The following is a 23,643-nucleotide window of genomic DNA, read 5'->3' as shown; positions in this document are numbered from 1 at the left end:
TTTGAAGAGATTTCAAAGCACAGCAGCACAGAATAAATGTGGCTGGACTGTGGAAACATCTGCTTGTTTGGGATCACAAATGTTAATGCCAGACACAACGACTTACATGAGACTTGTAGCTCAACCATTGTCTCACTCTCCTCAGTCAGCAGCAGTGGGGCAGTTGGTTGTTACAGTGCTTGTATCTCTAAGTTTAAAGTGCTCATAACTTAGCTATTTTGGGATGAAAAGCTGTCCATGTATCTGTTTTTCCTGATAAATGTGCTAAATGAAACTATAAAAATCATAAACATAGAAGATAAACAGCATATTGTTGCATATTTCATCAGTGCAGATTTGTGTGCTTTTATTATCAGCAGCTTATTTGTGAATGTCATAAATAATTGGCTGTCAAAAAACAGTTGTATATAAACCTTTTATGTATTTTAACAAGGCTGTCGTTACACAATGTGACATTTTATTTGATCTCAAACTGACTCACACAACCATTACGAGTCCAGTAGAGTTGCCTCTAGGTGGCAGCGTCACTCTGATGTGAAGACAAACAACCATGTGGCTCTATGACTCAAAACCAGAGAAGGATCAAAACCTGCAGCTAAAAGAATAACATTTGTATGAACAATTGACGCAGTAGCAATCTCAGAGAACATTTCTCATTTGCTCTCAGTTCTATTTGCAGCGTTTTTCTATCCGCATGCATTTTGATAACTGATATAAATAGAGTCTAACGCAGTTGAACAGATTCTACCAGCTCTGGCAGCGCTGCTTCCATCACTCTAACTGTGAACTTCCTGTTACACTTCGTGTCTGTAATGGCAGCAGTCTCTATATACGGCCTCTGAGCATGAGATGCGTTCGCTTTGGTTCATTTGTGTAATGATGCATCACATTTCAAGTCCCTCGTGACTGCAAGTCATTACTTGTAATCAACACAACAGTGTAATTTGTATGTTTTTGCTGGTCACAACACATTTCAACATCCGCTGATCTACTACATGAAGAGCAAATTTGGGAAAAGCCAGGCGGATACTTAAAATTTAACGAACAGATTATGAGGGCTAAAAGCATAATCTTGTCTTTCACTAAAATAAAGCCTTAAGGTTAGACATATTTAAACAAATTACAATTTGTCAGATGGATTCAGAATTTTGAGGGATTTAAGTAAAAGTAATCCTGCTAAAAGCATTTAATAACTGTCCTCTGCCTGTCCTCTTGTGACAAGCTGGATAGTTTCAAGACGAACCAAAACCACACGGAAAACAAGATGTCCAAGGGAATACTTCACAGTTACAGTTTTTCAGCGAGGATAAACGCCCCAGGCTTTGCCATACTACATGCACATTTCATGTAGAGGCATACCACGAACCATTCTCAGCAGTTTTTATTTCTGCTTCAGTCCAAGAAAGTCAAAACCAGCTGCATCTCTACAGCCAACAGAAAAATGACACTGTGGGAGATGTTTCTTCACTCCACCTAGATTTACTATTGGGCAACATTTGAAAACGAACTCCATTCTACACGTTATACAATGTTATTTTGCACCAGTCGGTGCTGCACATGTTTTTAAATGAACACTTTTCTGAATGACGTCAGGCCAATAACGCACAGTTTTCTAGAACAAACTTAAAACATCAATCAATCACCAAAAACTCATCTACTCCATGTCATGACATTATAGTTATCCAACACCTCAAATCAACGAATGGAGCTATCTATTTGCAGAAAACCTCATTCGGATAAGACATTTACAGCAACAGGATTTTGTGAATAATTAAGGATGGCGACTTGGCAGTTTATGGCGGAGCTTTAAAAGAGCTTTGGCACAGAGTCTGATGGCAGAGTTGTATAGAATATCATTATACAATCTATTATATATTATATATATATATATATATATATATATATATATATATATATATATATATATATATATATATATATATATGCACATCCATTCGAAAGATGGTCATCTATCTAACTTCCTGAGAAGTTCACAAAAAACAAAGTGAATAGAATTATTTAAAGACAGGATCATTTTTGTGGAGTACGGCACTTCAGTATGGAGCAGCTGGTGCTCTATGCTAGTGAAGTGAAGCTCCCAAGTGTGGGTGAGCCATTCACTTTAGTGCAACTGATCTGTTGAGCAGGATGTGATGATGATGATGATGGACATTGTTTGGAGTGAAGGTGAAGGTTAAGCCTATGTGTATGTGTAGAAGAAGATTTATTCAAAGTGAGTATGTGTCTCTATTGACTTAATAGGATGGTGTTTGATGTCTACAAACACAGAATAAAAAGTGTTTTTTGGGAAATTTGAAATGAAAGTATCTTCTCTTTTAAAATGTCACAGTGGGCGGTGTTCACATTTTCTTTCCGTCTTTACTGCCGGAAACTTCCCCGTCCCAGTGCGTACTAAATAGCTATTTAGAAAGAACTGATTGCCAGCTCCAAGTTGCAGTCTGCTGGCAGCTGACTGCAATCTGCTCTGGGATCATCCTGGGACTGCAGATTGCTCTAAAGCAAGATTTCATTAGACACACGTGCGTGTCTGCGTTTTTTATTTGTACAATCAAGCTCTTTTCTGCAGATTGTGAGAGCAAAAAACTGAGCACTGATGGAAAGGTTCTGGATTGACAGTCTTCTCTAAGGATATGGCAGCATAGCTTAGATTGTAAACGCAGCCTCGAAGCAACTATTACCATTGCCTGGCCACCAAATAACACATCTGTTTTATTTGACCATGATTTGATGCAATGTGCCACGCTATGCTATGTTATGTTATGATGTGATGGGATGTGACTTAGAAGCCATGTATCTGCTCTTTGTTGTGAGGTGATGATGGCACAGTGTTGCCCAAATCCCAAAAGAATGATTTTGGGGGATTTGGCCATATAGAAACACAGCAGATCAAGTGAAAAAAGGACTGGTTTGTAGGTGGGAAAATGGGTGTGGTAGAAAGAGAGTAAGAGAGATCCCTGCATATGGAGTAGGAGAGAGGCATGTGGGGAAAATGATGCTCTGTCGACCTGATAAGGGAGTTAAAGTGATATAATATCAGTAATGTGATTGCAGGACTTATGTGCGCAAATATACAAACAAATGCTATTTCTAATTATTTCAAAATGTTGTGTATAAGCTCCACTGACATTGTGTGGCGATGTGTGTGTTCACCGGTGTGATGAAAAATGTAGAGATCACACCCGAGAGAGAGAGAGAGAGAGAGAGAGAGAGAGAGAGAGAGAGAGAGAGAGAGAGAGAGAGGGAGAGCGCATCTTCAAAACCCCAACATTGCTTGTGTGTCGTGAACATTTTGGAGGCTCTGGAAAAAGGAAAGAAGAACAACAAGGAAGAAAAAGGAGAAAAAAAAGTCGGACTGTGAACTGACGGGAGGATGCTGAGGGAGGGGGCTTCAAGCGTTTGAAATGTCTGATTTTTGGGCCAGTGTGCCGGCGTTTTTTCCAAATCCGTGCACCGTGAGATTTAGTCGAATAACGGGAGACCTCCTGCACAGCTGCTGCCGGTATGTGAACGACTTCACACACTGAAGGTAATAAAAAAAAAAAAAAAACCGGCTCGGTGTTTGCTCTTGAATTTGCTTCTGTTTCCTCTCTCTCTTTTCTTGCATCAATTTGATGGTGCGTGAGGCTGCTGGGCGATGATGCATCGGTGGGGTCTGACTGTGTGAATTCGCATCATATCAAGTCTATTTACCTAGCTCGGACTGCTCGCGTCGGCAATGTAAGATCGAGCAATTAAGCCAGTTTTTTTTGTTTTGCTGACCCACCTTGCGACAAAAGAACAACAAAAAAAATATGCCTTATTTCGACGCGAGGTGCGAGGATGCCTGTAGCTGTGGTTGTGTCATTGCTGCGGCACACTCCGGAGCTCCTAGGCTCAAGACAGACTCAACTAACCTCAGCTGAAGAGAAGACAGCAAGCTATCAAGTGCTTTACCATCCAACATAAGCCATAGGAGCCCGTGCACGTATGTGGGAAAAGGCCGAGCTGCTGACACTCTCGAGGGAGGCTTCTGTTGCACGGAGGTTTTTAGGGGGCTTCCCATGAACTGCCACATCCCCAAATCCGTCTGAGGACTGCTGTGAGCTTACAATCTGCCTGATGGTTTTTGGAAGGCAGCCCTGATGCATTTTGCAAGTGTGAAAACGCAAAGAGCCCTTTTGCCAGGTTTGCATCACCAGACAGGAGCAGACGGTAACTCTGTGTGTGTCATGTCAGAGGCTGGACTCTTGCCTGCTCCCTCCAACTCTCCGCCAAAATCTCTGCCTTGCCTTGTCTGAGCCCTTTTATATGAGCATCACTGCTTCGCCACAACTGCACAACAAGAAGCACCAACAGACTATACCCCCCCCACACACACACACACACACACACACACACACACACACACACACACGCACACACTCCCCTCTATCAAAATAAGAGCCCACAGAAACCAGGGTCAGGATGCAGGTGTCTTTCGCCTGCACTGAGCACAACCTCAAGAGTCGCAGTGAGGACCGGCTTTGTGGCCTTCGCACCGCTCCACCTCCTGGAGGAAGCAGCGGAGGAGTAGGAGGAGGAGGGGGTGGTGGTAGTGGAGGAGGCGGTGGAGGTGGAGGAGGTAGTGGACAAGGGAGTAATGGCAACTACATGTCTCAAGGCTCGGTCAAGACCAGGGAGGGTCCCGGGTCCCGCCAAGCTCCGCATGGCCATGCCCACATGAAGGAGGCCATCGGGCGCCACACCAGCATGAAGTACAGGTGAGTATGGAGATAAGGAGCTCCAGGGGTGGAGGGTTCAGAGGATCTGACAGCAGAGGGATCTGACAGGTTTTCATTTCACTATGATTATCACAGCCTTCTGACCCCTAAACTATCCCACAGGTACTAGATTAACATAATGAGCATCAGTGGCAAATCCTCCGACACGCAGGGATGAAGCGGCGGGTGATTTGATCGGCCCTCATCTCATCATGAAGCTCTAGCAGCCAGGCTTTCTATTTTCTATTTCTGTCAATCTCATCAATTGTTGAGATGTGAGGTGAATTTAAGGTTAGATTGAATTGTCACCAACATGCATCCTGTAACATGTTGTGCAGGCTGCCTACATATATCCATTAGCGAGGATGTAAAGCATCTCCGTGTGTGCACATACAGCAGTGATTCTACTGACATTATAAAAAATGGCATTAACCCTTTAAAACGTTTGCACTGATGGATTTCAAAAATGCTTATATAATGCATACCAAACAGCCATAATGTTATCACTGTACAACAGGCAGTATGCATAAAGGAGCATTTGCCATAGGCTTCAGGTGCTTAATGCAGATTTTGCCCTGGCTTCTTGCTCTTCACCACAGATGAATATGCCCCCAATAATAACAGCTTCCTAAAAGCACCACCCCAGGTTTCATGGAGGTTTTGAATGTATTTCATTTCCATAAAACAGTGTTGCAGCATCTTATGCACAGAAAACTGTTGTAATGGTTGCACACACCAGGTCTGAGTCATGATGTAGGGGGGGGGGAAACAGACCAGATAAACAGCAAGAACAGAATGTCATTTGTGTTTTTCTCTGATTCAGTTCACCTTGATGGATCAAAGCTTCAGTTTGACAAGGACATCTGTTCATGCAGCTTCCACTCACACAGGGGTTGTTAGAGCAGTGCACAACAATGCACATATATATATATATATATATATATATATATATATATATATATATATATATATAAACACACAGCATGCAGCAGAATCTATAAGACCATAACTTCCCACTGACAATAGCCTGTTTTCTTCTTGAGACTGTAAAACTCAAAATCTAGGAGGAGGGTTTTAATGAGCTGTTTTCCTGGTAATCAGGTTGATTGAGTTGCTACCATTCTGTTCAGTGAATTTAGTTTTCATTTAATAGGATGTTTAAAAAGGGAACGAGGAACAAAAATGAAACCTGAATATCTCCACTACTGTTTTATCTTCTTCGAGAACTGCATACATTCTTCTGTTTGGGTTATTCTCATAGCTCTGCCGTCCCTGGAAAAGTGTCACTAATAGGGAGTGCAGCAGCACAATAAGTCTATACAGCATATGGCCAGCTTCAGTTGCCAGTGGCAACACCCCAGGCACTGCCTTTAGTTTGTGTCTGTCTTATTTCCCAATCAGTCAGCACCGCCGTCGCTTATCGGCCCCTTCTGCGACCGAGTCCTCTCAAAGCCCCACCAGCCGGCCGCAGAGTGTGTTTGTGGCATCACCGCGGCCGCACAGTCTCCATTTTACACTGCTGTCACAACCACACTGAGGTCAGGAAGGAACAGGGATCTGCATAAAACATGCATGCTGTAATGAGTCTGTGGATCCGTGCAGAGAGCAAATGTTGGTGATTTCTTGACATGATTCCACAATAGAGTAGAAGTGAACGGTTGTAAAACAAATTCATCTCCAGAGGGCACCTATTGTTGCCACTTTTTGGCCTGTTTGACTGCATGTTTTCTAATCTCCCCCGGCGATCTGAGTATTCATTTTTAGGCGATGGCACCTGCTGCCAGTTATCACTCCCATGAGCCCCTGCTGTCCTCCGCCGGCCCCACACTCTCTGTTTGAGCCTCTTTATCTCCTTTCTTTGATCAAAGTTTTTAAAATGCAGCATGTGTGTGAGATAAGGAAAAGGTGATGAAAAGGTGACCAATGTGCAATCAATGTGAACACCAGAGGAGTGGCTATTGTCAGGGATATTCTGTGACTATATTTACTGCTACTCGTGTTAATAAATCAATATTTAAACATGTTCAATCTTTAACACACGGTGATATATTAGAATAAATGAGTTGATTAAGTATCATTGTGTGATAACAATAGCTGTGAAACATTTGCACTAACCTGATCAAGAAAACCAGAAAGTTACAAAACTGTAATCCAAAGGATGTGTTGATCATATCGGCTGATTTCAACATCGTGAGTTTCAGTTTCTTTAAATAAATGAATTCCTCAAACCTAGATAAGCACACAGGTATACTAAAACAGAAAGCAGTGAGTCTTTTTTTCCCGGGACCCGTGGAGGTGAGTCTTGGAAGTTCTGTCACTCAGCAAATTGGCCGTTTCTATGGTAACCAGGCCCTCTCTTTTCTCCAGCAGCAACCTGGTAAGCAGGTCAGGTAGGCTACATTTCCAGGATAGATATCTGCCACTGTTGGACATTTTTCATGGATTTATTTTTGTAATGCAATGGCCGCAGGGCACATTGTGTCAGTTGGAGGCAGCTATCTTAATGAAATATGAGAGGACGGACATGTAAGTAGGGGAGCTGTAATTAAAACATTCGAGACAAACATTGTTAAAGAAAATTGTGATCGTAGCCTCCAAAACAACTACAATGACAGCTGGAGAGACGAGGAGGAGATCAGGGATGATAACACGCTCATCTGCTGTTTCTAAATCTTCCTGAGGTTCTCAGAGAGCCTTTGTTGCAGAGAGTGAGATGAGAATATCACTCCACCACTCCAAGAGGACAGAATTGTATGAATCTTCTCATGTAACTCTAATATTAAATTATTCATTTAACAGTTGAATGGCCTTATGTAGACCAGTAGGCCTCTGCTGGTCTTACCATAGATCACAAACACAAGTAAAAAAAGGTCAAACTCATTTCCAGTTAATGTTTTAACATGTTTGAACACTACTTATTGTCTTTAGCTTTTTCTTCTGTTTATCTTTTGATTTTTAACTGAAGGTCCACTTACTAGCTTTTCCTAGAACGTTAACCCACATCTCATGGTCTTCATCCGCACATAGAGTTTCCTCAGCTGCTGTGACACGGTAGAAAGCTCTGGGGAAAGTTTGTTAGTGGACCTTGAGTTAAGATTATCTAACTACTATTTCCAGGATATATATATGATCTCTATCACAGAACATTTAGGACTTGCTCTTCCTGATGTGTTCATGTGCTCTGATAGCCTGTAGTTGACTACAAGTAAAGAGAACCAGATAGTTAAACCAGATAACAAATAGAAATGTCGAGTGAAAAATAATACACCACAAAGCGAAATACAGTGATGATAATGATACCTCTTCGGTTGCATGTTTAGCGGGAGAACAAGGCTTGCACTTATTTGCATTTGTATCAGGATTTGAAGTGTCCTGACATTCAGCCATGCAGAGACGTGCTGTTCTCTAACAGAGTACGCTTGAACAGTGAGTTTTGAAAGCCAGAACTCTCAGCAGCTGATGAAGTAATGATTGAGTCGTACTGATGAACAGGATGAACAACCCTGTCAGGTTGTACAGATATATTGTGGTCCTTTAGTGCTACTAGCGCAGAAGCCGTTCAAAACGAGCCTGAACGGGTCAATTGCTTGCTGCTTGCAGCTTTCTGGAGAACTGCTCATCCAGATAACTTCACACTCAACACTCAGAGCAATACACCTCCCATGACATAGTTGCAACCTTTGCAATGCTAGAGTATACGCGTCATTTGGGTGCAAAAGCTCACACAAACATCGACGGAGAGCGAGCTGTACCCAACATGTCCTCTCAATACACTACACAGTGTCCATATGACTCAACACTGCACTTCCTTGGGTACTCAGCAGAGGTGGGACCAAGCCATTGTTTTGCAAGTTACAACTCTTTGCACTCACATCCCAAATCAAGACCGACAAAACCCCAGGTCCTAAACTTTGAGGTTTGAGTCCTAAACATATTGCACTTAACATTTGTGCACGTTTTGCATACTGCAGTTTGTTTTGTTGACCACCACAAACAAAAGTATGTTTGGCATCATTTTTCCACCTGGAGCTGAGTAACGTAGTGTTAGTTCTTCATGGTTCTCTCCTGCAACCTGATTGGACGCTGTCTGATTTGTAAATAAAAAAGTGGATCGGGGAATTAAGTGTCGACTTCCTGGGAATGAAAAGCGTTGGCAATGGTTGATGAAAGGAAATGAACGAAAAGGAATTGATTCGTGGCACAGTTTTTAAAGAATATACTTTTTAATCTTTGGGCTTGTGGGAAGGTATCAAGAATGTTGATATATAAAGTCGGCAGTCGTTTGTGCTAAAGTCTAAGTCGAGTTGTCTTTTTTGATTGTCAAGTTGAGTCTAAAGTTATCAAATGTGTGTCTCGAGTCAGACCTAAGTCTAAGTCATGTGACAGGAGTCCACACCTCTGGTCCTCAGCGATGCTCCCACCAAGTGTGGAGTCGATCGGAGGAATGGTTGTCGAGAAAATCGAAGCTAATACATACAGACGGAGACTCCTTCCATTTTAGTTCAATTAGATGAGACAGTGATCCAGACCCAGACTTTTCACTTACTCAGTTACCCTTTTAAACACGCTGAGGGCACAATGACTTCACAGCTTCAGTTTGTTAATTTGATCTCGGACTATTTACTTTAATGTGGTTTTAGAGTTGCTTCATACATAAAACTCTGCAAAGCTGCGGAACAATTAGCAAGCAGACTATTCCCACTTTTATAAAAACCTTATGGACGCCATAATTAATACAAAACAGTGATCAAATATGGACTTCACAGAGTGGAGTCATGATGAATAATACATTAAAAGTGTTGGCTTAGTATTGTTATCATGATTAATAATCATTGGAAACAAATGGTTTGTGTAGCAGGGAGGAGAACAAGGTCGCAACGCTGCAACGACCTTGACCTTAAACTCTCCTCCGGCCGGCTTTTTGAGGTTCTGCAACACGTTTTAGGCAAAGTTACAATGTATCTTCACCTGCTTCATTTCAACCTGGCTCCTAACCAAAATATATTCAAACTATAATCTGTTTCTGCTGCTAAACAGCGAAAATCTGCCAGCTTATTTCATCTGACACCTACTAATATGTATTAAGGTTGCTGAATGAAATGAATGAATTGTGCTCTATGTTAGACCATTATTTGTACAGCTGCAGGTTGGAGACCTGTACATAAAACAGATAACTTAATCCGTTCAACATGTGAAGTGAGTGCTGGGTCAGTGTTGTTTGATGAGGCTTACATTTGTCAATATTTGCCTGTGGATGGAAACGATCGCAGCAGTAATCAGGCTCTGAAAAGGCCGTCTAGTCAAAGTCAAAGTCTGACATTGTCTATCGGCAGAGACATACAGTCATCATTGAATGTTATTACATAAGAGCAGGAATACGGCATGATGAAAAAGAGAAATATACGATCTAAATGTAAGATTTTTTCCCTTTGTTTTTATCTTTAAGTTATAATTGCTCTTTGCACTCTTAGTTAATTTCATACTTCATTGTTCCCACTAGTCAGCTGTCTGTCTGGAACATGGACATGCAGTGTAAAGGTCATTTCAGTATTCCCACAAACTCTACTACCTAATTCATTGTGGCAAATTAGTTCAGATGTTTTAAATCACATAGACACAAGAGAAATGATGTAGACTGAGGAACAGCATGATACTCAAAAACATCTTAAGAGACGACATTTAATCTTTTTAAATTCATGGAGCTGTCAGAGTCTGTATTTCTGAGGCATCAGGAAAGTGACACGTCAGCAGCAGAGTGCAGTACCTTTTCAAACACTGGATGTCTTTAATAAACTCCTTTTGAACATGTTGAGACGACTCAAAGTTATCTAGACTATCTATATATTTTTTAATTAATGTGTTATATATATTTGTGGTCCATTCACACAAATATAAAATGCTTCACAATTTTAATAGCAGCTGGTGTTATCTCTCAGCTGTACCACTTCATTACATTAAATGTCAGTTAAGAGGAGAGTCACAACCACAAACACAGCGTGAGCAGTTGATAAGCAGTATTAAAGGGGAGCAGCTGACTTTGTGTGTCACTGTGTGTGTGAGTGTCTGCCTTTGTGCTTCTTTTTTTTCTTTTTTGAATTTGCTCTTCTCACAGCATGTGTATTTTATAATTAGGACAGACCTACTTATAACTGTTTTAATATAACTCAATTAAAAAACATTACATTACATTAAAAGTCTGTTGCTTAGCCCACTTCATTAATAATAGCTGAAGCAAGAATTAGATCATTGTCAGAATTACACTGGCTCCTTCCCTCAGAGTTAAAGAGTCGGTTCACACAATATGCATGTTCTCACTTATAGCAGTGTGGATGTTATTTGTCCAGGTCTGTGTCAGCCTCTACATCAGGGGTGTCAAACTCATTTTAGTTCAGGGGCCACATACAGCACAATTTGATCTCAAGTGGGCCGGACCAGTAAAATTATATAAATAACGACAACTCCAAATGTTTCCCTTCGTTTTAGTGCAAAAAAGTAAAAGTACATTCTGAAAATGTTCACATTTGATCTTTTTACGAAACATTATGAACAACCTGAAATTTCGTATGATAAGAAGGTGCAATTTCAACAATATTGTGCTTCAATTTATCATTTACACATGTGCATTACAACTTACAGATCACAGTGTATCTACAAAGGCACAAAACATTGTGTCATAGGTATCTGGAACAGTATTTTACTTTATGATCAAAACAACAAATTTTTACACTTTGCAAAGTCATCCCCGGGCCGTATGTTTGACACCCCTGCTCTACATCAACACAATGGAGGTTAGGGGACCTTTATTTGTGGCGCTGAAAGCATTGAACAATACAAATTAGAGAAACAGAAATTGTTCCTGACCTCGCTTTTCAGTGAAACTACTTTCGACAGAAGAAATGACCCCTTTTGAAAAACTGTTAACAGGTCTGTGGATTATCCAGAGTAACAAGGCCATTAACCAAGAGATGTTGGTAATGATAAAAAAGAAAAGAAGTAATGGGTCAGTACTGTGAGCACCACAAATATGAATTTAATGAGCCTCCATCGTATTGAGGCGGAAGCAGATATTTCTGCATGGGTGAGAAAATGTGTTCTTTGTAATTTGGGTGAACTGACCCTTTAAAACCCTGAAATGTTTTTTCCCCCATCTTTCCACAGTTTGTGCTCAGAAAATGCCTGAAAACACACACACACACACACACACACACACACACACACACACACACACACACACACACACAAAGTAACACACACATGCACTGACGTGAGTGTTATTATTATCTAGGTGTTCTTCCCTCTGGAGAACAGCCTGCTCAGCATGTGTGTGGCATTTTATGACAACTGCAGGAGAAGAAAAAACTCTGAACATTTGCACCGAACCATCTGTACAGTGTCTGCCTCCCGTCTCAGGTGAAAACTAACTGTAAATGTCAGCACAGTTTAAAATGCTGACTACTATATGACTGAGCACCTGTGTGCCTGGTTCCACTCATCTATTAACAATGTATGAAACAGCCAAGTCACTATCATCACCTTGTTTGGAGTCCATGATTTATGGTGAGAGAAGAAAAATAAATAGTCAAGTAAACACGGGAAGCCCTATTTACGAAGGGTACAGAGTGAAGCATCTGTGTTTCTGTGCGGCTCTCGAGTGCATTCATGCGTGACCGTATGTATATTTGTGCCTGGTTGGAGTGTAATTCCCATCAAGCGTGAACATTCACGTGAGAGCATCGACCAGCCCCACTGACGCCGGCACAGTATAGATCTTGTCAGTGTTTTCACATTACGCCTTCCAAATCCATGTCAAATTAAATATAGGCCGATTGTCTGCACACATGCATGTCTCTGTGTGTGTGTGTGTGTGTGTGTGTGTGTGTGTGTGTGTGTGTGTGTGTGTGTATGTGAGAGAGAATGTTGTAAGGGAGATAGTGAGAGGAAAGAGAGAGCATGTGTCTCTCCAGACTCACTGATAGTAATTTAGCAGACTGCAGCACTGCAGAGAGCGGTGGAGTTGAGAGCAGGGAGGGGGGGGGGGTGGCCAGTTGTCACACAGAGAAACAATGACATCCTCCATTGCCCAGAAACAAAACAAAAAGATGGTGTTTCATGTGGCATAGCAATCATGAAATTCACCCATGCTGATTTCTCCTTTGCTTCTGTAATGACTCACACAAGCATGTTATGCTTTCAGCTTTGTGCAATTGTTTTCTTTATTGAATATAAGCTCATTGAAACAGAGAAAGCATGCATTTGTGTGACAGTTGTGGTCCATACCGGATGCTTGGCATTCTCCTAATGCTGACTCATGTTTTAGTTGTTGCATTTTTTAAATTTGTCACATCTGAAATGTGCAATATAACACATTCTGTTTTTCATCACGGTACTCTTGTGTGAGTACGGTGGTAAACACAGTTGGATCCAGGCTCTATTAATGTAATGGATTCCCATTTACTACCAGTGCAAGATGGCTTCGTGCTAAAGAACAAGCTTTTCATACATCATGTCAAGATTTCCAGAAAGTGTAGGTTTAATTGAAATAAACTTACAACACATCCAGGCTGATGATTCTAATTATTTAAAAAGAAATACGAGTCCTATTTCAGACACAGAAGTATTATTAATATACTCTCCGCGTGCGCACAGTATTTATCTCGCAGGTGAAGTTGAAACCTAAATTATGCTCCTTTCCCTTTTTGTTTTTACATTTCAAGGCTTGTTAAAATGTTTTGAAGAAGAGGGAAGCTGTTTGAACTAGCAGGGAATATTTGGGGTTACTGTTATTGGTCCAATCTTGTCAAATGTTGTTAGACAAAAATTTCCTTGAACCTCCCCTGACTGAAGTTGAGGCAAGGAGGCACAATGTGATGGATGTCACAAAACAAAATCAGTAAATGAGAACAAAATAAAATAAATCAAAATAATCAAAATAAATGTTTGATTTAAAAAAGTCTCTGAGATGTGTTTTCTCCCATGTGCCTCATTTATATTTACTGCCAGTGTTCAAAGTGACTGTCAGTGTGTGAGAACAGGCAGAGCTGCCATTGGTTGACAAACATTCAGCCAGATTACCATACAAGGAATCAACATCAAACCCCACTGACAGTTTCCCCCTCTATATAACATTCCTGGCCTTCCACCTGTGTGCTATTTTGACAGAGTTTAAAGGGATGACACAAACAATATGCGTTTCGCACCCACGCACATGAACACTGACACCCCCAAAACAGCAAACGCGCACATTGTGGGGCACAAACGCTTACATATGCAGGAACCTAAAAATAGCTTAAGGTCAGGCATTAAAAATAGACGAGAGAAAATAAAAGCAAGACTCGTTCGACTGAGTCTAAATGCTCTGACAGTCTGTCTTTCTGCATTTGGCTATTTGTGGCCGACGCAGGCAGGCAGACAGGCAGAGAGGGGAGAGGCGCTGGAGATGAAAAGACGGCGAGCAGCGAGTTGCTGCAGTTCTGCTGCCTCTCCAGCTGGATCCTCGGCTAATTAGAATGGGGGAGAGCACGCATGGAGGAGGAGAGCGAGCAGGAAGCCCACATCATTTTCAACTGTACTTGCTCCTGTGGTCAGATATGCAGCTCTCTGCTTCTCCCTGCTCGCACTTCAAAATTCAGCTGTCCGGTTAATCAGATGTGGCATGTTGGGTAATAGACTCGTCTTAAGCTTATGGAACATTTTGGGCCGTTTACAGTACAGACAAAAGACGCTCTAGCCTCTCTGAGCTGAGCTCTGTTGCCTCCAGCTGTTTCACTGACCCACTGCAACACACTGAACTGTTAACATAGCAAGGATAAAAGGTCAATTGTTCAGAAATAATTAGACACTGGCTGTAATTTAACCACAGGCGAGAAAGATGTTCACTGAGCAGCAGTTTGCACATCCAGGAACACTGTGGAAGTTAGCAACATTTAGCAGTTGTATCTTGTGTTATACTGCTTTGTCTTGCTTTGTTGTAATTCATTTGATTCATTCATGTTCATTTTGGATGAAATCTGTGTTTCTTTTGTTTTTGTATTTTAAGTGCAGAACCAAACCCTTTACACGAGTCACAGGAGCACTACCACAATGTGAAAATACATTGTAATTATGTACATTGTACATACAAGTAATGTACTCAAGTATCAAAAATAAAAGTTCCATGCAAATATATACTAAATGTTTTCACTAAATATGTTCCTCTTAGATTAATGTCACTGCTGCACTTACATAGCTGATAAAGGTGGAGCCACTTTTAACTACTTCATATATACAGCATATCTATATCTTTAAAGTCTTAATTAGCAAAGTAACCCGTCAGCACAGCTGCCATGTAAATGTAGTGGAGTAAAAGTATAAAATAGCAAAAACAGGATAAAGTAAAGTACCTCAGAACAAAACTGGGTCACCTGTCAGTCACACACATCAATGTACTGTATGATGGGATCTCACCTGTGTCTTTAATACACTCACATCGCACCATCTTTTTAAATTGTTTCCTTCTTTCTTCACAGGAACCTGGGGAAGTCAGGCCTACGTGTTTCTTGCCTCGGGTTAGGTGAGTTGGTTTGAAGGCAGGATAATATTCACGTCTGTTTCAACCCCTCAAACTAAACAAACGTCTGCGTCTCTCCTCTCGTTCAGGCACTTGGGTGACGTTCGGCTCACAGATCTCTGATGAGGTGAGAGCTCGTTTGTCTCTCTGTTGGTGTGACAAGTCGATTCCCGAGCACCTGCGCTCATATTGCTTTTGTGGAAAACACTGTGAGGGCAGATACCAGTGTTTTCAATTATAGAAATGTTTCAAAATCCCACAGACCTGAAACCTAGAAACTAAAGTAGCTTGGTGAGATATTAAATATGATCTCTACTGTATTATCCTCGCTTCATCGTGCCCTTCACGGACGACCTCTGTCTAATTGGAATCTGTCCACCGCCTCCCTCTTTCAGTCTCAATTGTTTTGTACCCCCAGATGGCTGAAAACCTGATGACCATAGCTTATGAGAACGGAGTGAACCTGTTTGACACGGCAGAGGTGTACGCCTCTGGAAGGTCAGTTCTTCTTCCAAGCATCGATTCAAACTTTTGCTTCTGTTTTTTGTCTCGTGGAATGTTTTTTCTTCAGTACTTTAAGGTTTTCTTCATATCCTCTTGAGTGTTCGGCTTTCTCTGACACATGACATCCCTGCAGATTCCCTGTATGCTCTGAATTTAGCATTAACCTACTACAGTCAATTATTTGTTTCTCCACAGAGCGGAAATCACTCTCGGGATCATTATCAAGAAGAAAGGATGGAGGTGATAATACTCAACTGACTCACGTGCATGTGAAAAGCTTTATTATGAAAACATTTTAAAACTCTCAATAATCCCTTATAATCCGCTTGCTTTTGAAATGCACTGCTTGTCCACATGTTTGTGTTGCTGTTGCTGTTGGAACAGACGCACCATTAAATCATCTCAAGGGAAATTCATACTTTTTAAACAAATGAGGAGCTTTAGCCTCAGAAAGACTTTAAAAGGATTAAAATGTTACCAAGTGAAAATAAACACCGGGGGGCTGACTCGCCCAGCTGCCAAACCGTGAGATATTTTTAATCTGGGGAAAGATATATGGATAAATAAAAGTCACTACCTGTTTAAGAAATACGAAACTGGTCTACATATATGTTTAATGTACCAGCAGTGAAACAAGAGTATGACTGTTCTACGTGCATATTGTAAATAGTATTAGAAATCAGGAGATTTGGGATTCTTTCAATTCTTTAATGCATTAACTGAGCTCCCTCTTGTGTCCTTGCCAGGCGTTCAAGTTTTGTCATCACAACAAAGATCTATTGGGGAGGCCAGTAAGTATAACTCTAAAAGACTGTGTGTTTGTTTGTTTTTCAATCGAAATCTTCTTTTTCATTTATCCTTGAAATAGAACATCAATAATTTGTGTTTTCATCGCTCCGCAGAGCAGAGACAGAGAGAGGGCTCTCCAGGAAGCACATTATTGAAGGTAGAGTAAAACTATTTCTTACAGTAAAGTACCTAGAATTAATTTATAAAGAGTCATAATTTAATTTATCTCTGAGTACATGTAATCCTACACCTGGAAGTTAAAAATCAGGAAAGGAGTCAATTCAGAGTTGTGTATTATTACTTCATTTCTATTCATTTGCTGAACATACATTTAGAGATTAATTAAGGTTCAAAAGTCTGTTTTATTGGATTTTATTGTACTTTTACTCTGTATAAATGTTTCCCAGTGCATTAGTCCACCCCTAAACTGACCCTTAGTTGTGATGAATCATTTGATGGTGCTTTAATCTTTGTGTGAGTGTGCACTGTGTCTCGCTCAGTCCAGGCCCCTCCACGTCACAGTGAATACATCAACATGCCTTAGAATCAAATAAATGGCCATGTTTCATAACAGCTGAAGAAACAACAAGCCGCAGTTCATGGTTGTGAGGATGTGTTAGTGTACTGCTTGCTGGTAGGAGATGAAGTGCATGTTTTTTAGCGTATGCGAGAATGGAAATGCAGAGTCATGAGATGCTGATGTCTTGTGTCTGAGACAATGAAGGCAAAAGTACAGGGGGGTCAGATGAGGGAACACGGAAAGGAAGTTTCAGTACAAATAACGTCTCTGATTAATCAGGATCAGTTGTCCCTCCAACAACATAACGCTAAAGAAAGCTAAGAGGCTATTGGCCTTGTATACAGACATCTTCTTTGTATGCTTTGTAAGTAGTGTAGCCTTGGGGTGACCATTTACCAAGGACTGGGCTGTTTGACCGTCGTTGTCATGAGGCTGTGGTTTTGACGACATTGGGTAATTGAGTGAACTGCGTGCAAGGACAGCACTCATATTTGTACTTCCTATTTCACTTCATTTGTGGCTTCAACCTCTACATCGAATTGTTAACATACCCAAGGTTAGATAGTAGGCACACGGGAGACAATTACTCACAACATTTGAGAAGAAGAAAATCTAGCATAGCCTTTCCAACACAATATCCCCTGCAGAATAACAGATGTGTATGCTTGGTATTGCACTGTGTTGAACAGTGTAGTTAATCAGCCTTTTCTCAAAGTGTTGCGTAGATGCTCTTTTCACCCACACATTCCTCCCATGCTCACTTGGTTTTAGCCATGCTAGCGGTGTGGCTCTATGGATAGCAATGGTCTAGTAATGAGTTATCTCAGCAATTATTGGATGGATTGCGATGAGGTTTTACACAGAGTCGTGGTTCCTAGCTGATAATGACTTTGGTGATTCCTTCACTTTTCATCAGCTACCTGTGGTTTCTAAGCAAATACCGGCAGAACTAATGACATTTCCGTCAGCTTCTACTGCAGTTTGTGTTCAGTGCTTATTAAAATGTTAACATGCTTTAAATCAAGATTGTAAACCTGCTGAACATTATACTTTCTAAACATCATTTCCATAGTGAGAATGTTTCACGCTGATGTTAGCGTTAACTCAGTGTAGCCTTGTAGCGTGACTGTTGACTTGTTAATGACGATGGTGTCTAATCTCTGAACATTGTTTACGACAGGTTTAAGAGGATCCTTATCAAGACTCCAGCTAGATTACGTGGACATCGTTTTTGCTAACAGAAACGACGTCAACAGTCCGATGGAAGGTCAGTTACAGATGTTTGAAATGATTATTCTTGTTTGCTGCAATTAACTGACTCAAATGAATCAAAAGAGTGCGATGTGAAAATGATGCTATACACTGTGATTTGCAGAGATTGTACGGGCCATGACGTTCGTAATAAACCAGGGTATGGCCATGTACTGGGGAACCTCACGCTGGAGTGCAATGGAAATCATGGTGAATGCAGATCTCACACTCACGCTTTACAACGCTGTCAGGTTATGGCATCAGTGATGATTGATAACCGTTGCATTTTGTTCTCTGCTCGGTAACAGGAGGCATACTCAGTGGCACGCCAGTTCAATCTGATACCGCCTGTGTGTGAGCAGGCTGAGTATCACTATTTCCAGAGGGATAAAGTGGAGGTGCAGCTTCCTGAGCTCTACCACAAGATCGGTCAGACATCCACAATCTCGCAGCTCTATTTATCTTCATTTTTTTAATCGAAGGTTCATTCAGTTTAATTCGAATGTCTACCCTTATTCCACTCTTTCAGGTGTTGGAGCAATGACCTGGTCTCCACTTGCTTGTGGGCTAATCACAGGGAAGTACAGTGATGGTGTGCCAGAGTGCTCCAGAGCAGCAATGAAGGTCAGTTTGATTTGGCTGGCCCTCCTCTCACTGGAAATCAGCCTCAGTGTAATTCTCTCCCTGGTCAGTGGGGTATTGAAGTGTGAAATCAGTACTGTATCAATGCTTGTCTCCATTTTGCTCCTGGTGAAGGGATACCAGTGGCTGAAGGAGCGAGTGAACAGCGAGGAGGGGCGCAGGCAGCTCGCTAAAATCAAAGAGCTCCATCTACTGGCGGACAGACTGGGCTGCACTGCTGCACAGTTAGCCATAGGTACGACCCAGGCGAATCAAATGATTGTACAGTGTAGACGTACAGAGACTTTGTTTATTTTGTATTGTTGTGTGACTGGAGGTCGAAATTTAACTGTTTGAGATTGGCGTTACTTTTTTCAAATCTTATGTTATAAGATTATTGATTTGAAATGTTTCTTCACTTATTTCACACATACATGTGCTTTGAGTGACTGTGAGACATTAAGGCAACAGATTTAGTTCTTTACATGAATGCACCCGTCTGCCTGTGTGAATCCAGTTCACTGCTGATCAGTTAATAACACGACTTAAACATGTTTGTGTTTAATCAATAGTGTTTCTTTTAGGGCTGTCCTCGACTAAATACATTCTAAATTGATTAATAATCAAACGATTTGTTTCACTGATGGAGTAGTTGATTCAATGGACAGATCTGTAAAACTGAGTTCGCTACAAAAACTTTAAATCTTGTGTTTTCCAGTGCTCAAAGGTTTCTTGAAATAATTAATTTAGCATGAAACAAAGCATAAATAATGACTAATTGACTAAAGAACTCTCAAAATGACCAATTAGTCAAATGATCGACTAAGAGGGGGCAGCCCTGGTTTATTGATTGTTTAGAAAGCATGGTTTGTGTCTTTGCCTGTCCACTATACAATTGACTGATTTGGGAGGTACATCAAAGCGTATTGGGTACTCTGATCTGAACTCAGAATTCCTACTTAAACAATGTTTGGTATAGCCTTGGTGTTTGTCCATTTGACACTGTTACATTTCTGATTTCTGCAAAATATAAAAAAATTCTCATTTTGAACTGAAAGTGAGTTGCATTGGTTTTCTCTCTTTTGTACAGCCTGGTGTCTGCGCAGTGAGGGAGTCAGCTCAGTACTTCTGGGTGTTTCTAATACAGACCAGCTACTTGAGAACCTGGGTGCCCTACGGGTATCTCTTTGCTTTTTTCCTTCCACGTTTATCATTTTACTTGACATACTGAGCCACACTTGCTTGAACTAATAGATATACTGTTTTGTGTGCAATGCAAAGTGACAAAAAAACAAACTTGATTGCCGTTCTTTTCTTCCTCCTTGCAGATTTTATCCCAAATGACCCCTCAAACCATTGCGGAGATTGATGCCCTGCTGGGAAATAAGCCACACTCGAAGAAAGAGTTGCGTGCTTGAAGATGCAAAACTGAGTGACAGATGATGTTTTCGAGAAGATGAAGAAGATAATGACATTGGGAAACATCGCTTTTTGCTCTGCTGTATACTCAACAACTTGCATGTCTTCAGCAACATTATGCTTCCAGTATGTGCGCATATCCATTTTGCGCAGTACATTATCATGTATGAAAAAAAGAAGATCTCTTAATTGTGAAAAAAAAAGAAACAGGTCAAATATTGTTCACTGCCGATTGTTCACAGACTAATTACTTCTACAGAGGGGGAGGATGGAGGGAGCGACACGTCTCTGCCATCCGAGACCAAGAGAGGTCGAAAAATATTCAACTGTTGTCAAAGCAGATTTGACTCTTGTTAATCAAATGTTCTAAAATAGGAAAAAAAAAAACACCTCTGTGCTAAAATGCAACTTTAAAGCGTGAATGGTGCTTTCATTGGACATGTGAGTCTCCTCCCCTTGCAGCTGCCTGTTATTCTGTATGGTGTTTAGTACCCAGCATTCAGAGAGCCAAAGGTTAGCACTCATGTGACTAGCCTAACATTTCCCATAGTGTGCATGTGACTGGTCTGCCACGCTCACTGCTTTACAGGGTTGGGAACAATGGATTACTTGGAAAGTTGCTACAGTGAAGAGAAAAAAGCTAATCCAATCTGATATCACTTTAAAAGAAGGGGGGGGGGGAAGAGAAAAAAATAACAGATCACTTGCTTGTAAAGAAATAGGCGAAGTGAGTTATTACTTTGATTTTTACACATACTGAAATTATTCATTTTTTGGCAAAAATGACTTGATCTAAACTAACATGAACGGATCATACTGCAACAGTAACTGATACACGGGCTTTTGAATTAGAGTGCATGATGTTGGTTATTACAATCTAAAATTGTCAGTCAGGAATCCGTAGTGGGTGAGAGTTTGAAAGTAACTTTCCCAACCCTGCTGCTTTCTCAGCAGTCTTTTCCCCTCCTCTGTTTGTAAACTGTGCGCATGTCCCTTTAAGAGAGAATAGCCCTAACACAGGGTGTAAATGTGGCATGGCTTTTATGGCTTATGTAGAATTGCAGTGCCCTTAAGCCACTTTTTTTACTCTGAATGGTCTGGCAGTTCGATCCAGGATCAGTGTTTCCGGGCACTCTTGCTTTAAAGACTCTCCGCAGTCTGCAAACACGGCTGTGTGTCCATCTGACGTGTAATATTTGTATTGTCCTAAACTGTAAAAAAAAAAAGATGTTGGCATCACTTTCAACGATGCCATTCTTGTGAAGAGCATCTTTGTTTCTAAATCAGAGGTTTAAGCAGTTGGAATATGTGGAAAGGTCACTGAGCATCTGACACAAAGATTTGGACACACTGTGGTGAACTAGTAGTCTTCAAATGATAGCAATCTGAGTTTATCATATGAGATATGACTCTTGCCACAGGTCACTTGGGGTAAGATTTAGCAAATGTAACTTCTTTTTTGTTCTTCTGGAAGCCTAAAAATATAGTTAATTTCTCTGGGAGTGCTCTCTCTCTCTGTATCGTTTCTTCCCTTGATTCTTGCACACATGCACAACTCATTTTATAATGTGCATTTCATGTCTTTTCCCTTTAGTTTTGTATTGATTCCAATACTTTGTAATGTGAAGGGGGGGGGGGATTTGTTCCTTTTGTGATCTCCCTATGAAAGCAGCACCAATCTCCAGAGCGGGGTGTGTGTGTTTTGATACATGAAGTTGTTTCAGTTGGTACGGGGTTACATTGTACTGTAAATAGGCTTACCTGTTTGGCCGTGAGATGGCGAGATAAAGGTTAAATATATGAATCTGAAGGAGCAGCCGAATCGTTGCTCCCCTCTGTGACTCTGTGGTGATGTACAGTTCGACCGAGTGTAGCTTCCAGTGTACATAGATACTTCAATCAAACCTTGAAAATGTAACTTTGCCTGCATAACTTATATTTTACTGTCTTGCAACAAAGAGAAACCAAAAGAGAGAAGAGACAACAACCCATACTGAATGTATTATGTCTGTTGCTTTAAAGCACACAACGTGTTTTAAAGGGGTATAGTTTCTTTTTGCGTTTGCGCCCGTTATATAACAACCTGCAGTGCTGTTGGGATTCGGACAAAAGGAGCTTCATGCACACACACCATTGTCAAAATGCGCATACACAGTCAGGTAAGATTTTGTATTTACTATTCATAACATGAACAAATAGGCTAATCATCGTTATGTTAAAGTAAGCTTCCATGTTAACATTTGGAATAAACAGTTTATTTGTGTGTATGTGCAAGAAAATAATTTATGAGCTGCATATAAACAACCTATTTACCCACAATGCCCTTCTTTGTAGGATCACAATTACAAACTCCAGTTAAAACACACCATGTGCTCCCATGTTTTTCAGCTTCCTTATTTACACTTCACTGAACAACACTTTGTATTTGCACAAAACTGTAATACTTCAGATTGAACATGTTTATGGAGATAGAGAGTAAAACAAGCAGCAGCTCCTTGAACTATACTGCGTTTTCCTCATTCTTATAACTGGTCCGCGCTCTTAACTTAAGCAAACAAACATAGACAGGCAACACTTAAACTACCTTGAACCCTGAAGAGGTTTGGTTGCTCGAATATTTGCAACCAGTGAAGCTTGAAATGTGCCTTTGTGTCTGCTTCCTGGTGTGTTACACCAAAATGAATGTTTGCAAGTGTATACAAGGACAGCAACAAGTACTGAAGGTATCAGTTAACATGACCAAACCTTTAAGTTTCTTGTAAAATAATTTGTGACAAACAGCTTTGTTTTGCAGATTCATTATATGTGTAACAAAGGAACAAACCTACTAAATATCTACGGTGGCATAATTAAGGTTTGGAAAATGGCACTTTTGAATTATTCACCATGTGCACAGATATACAATTGCATATGAATAAAACAAAGCATACGTAGGTGCCACATGTTATAGTAGGAAGTATCTTGAGGTTTGGTGAGTAATGACTCTTGTCCTTGGGGATAACTTATATGTAAAAGAAAATAAATGGCTGCTTTACAAAGAGTTCATTGCAATCAAGGCGGATGAAAAACACTTAGAAGTGTAAAGAAAAAGACAAAAGTAAGAGTTATCAAGCCATGCAGTATTTTCACTGCTTTAGAAAACCAAAATAGAACTCATGGAAGAAACTAAATGGACTCCTGTCATCCTCCCCTGAGTCCTTCAAATGGATGGGACCAGAACATCAAACATCTGT

At 40.7% G+C, this 23,643-nt stretch overlaps 1 protein-coding gene across 1 annotated transcript; it reads left to right on the top strand.

Moving 5' to 3' along the window:
- Positions 1–3,078: 3,078 nt before the first annotated feature.
- Positions 3,079–22,673, top strand: LOC115018983 (voltage-gated potassium channel subunit beta-3). Its single transcript, XM_029448274.1, has 14 exons — positions 3,079–4,760; positions 15,266–15,309; positions 15,396–15,433; positions 15,725–15,804; positions 16,006–16,050; positions 16,557–16,601; positions 16,713–16,756; positions 18,300–18,386; positions 18,495–18,580; positions 18,679–18,799; positions 18,900–18,994; positions 19,127–19,247; positions 20,082–20,170; positions 20,320–22,673. Exons 1-14 carry the CDS (start codon positions 4,465–4,467, stop codon positions 20,407–20,409), a joined length of 1,281 nt encoding a protein of 426 aa, XP_029304134.1. The 5' UTR covers positions 3,079–4,464; the 3' UTR covers positions 20,410–22,673.
- The last annotated feature ends 970 nt before the right edge of the window (positions 22,674–23,643 follow it).

The sequence above is a fragment of the Cottoperca gobio genome, chromosome 14 (assembly GCF_900634415.1).
Source record: "Cottoperca gobio chromosome 14, fCotGob3.1, whole genome shotgun sequence".
Lineage (NCBI taxonomy): Eukaryota > Metazoa > Chordata > Actinopteri > Perciformes > Bovichtidae > Cottoperca > Cottoperca gobio.
This window is presented reverse-complemented; position numbering and strand designations above follow the sequence as displayed.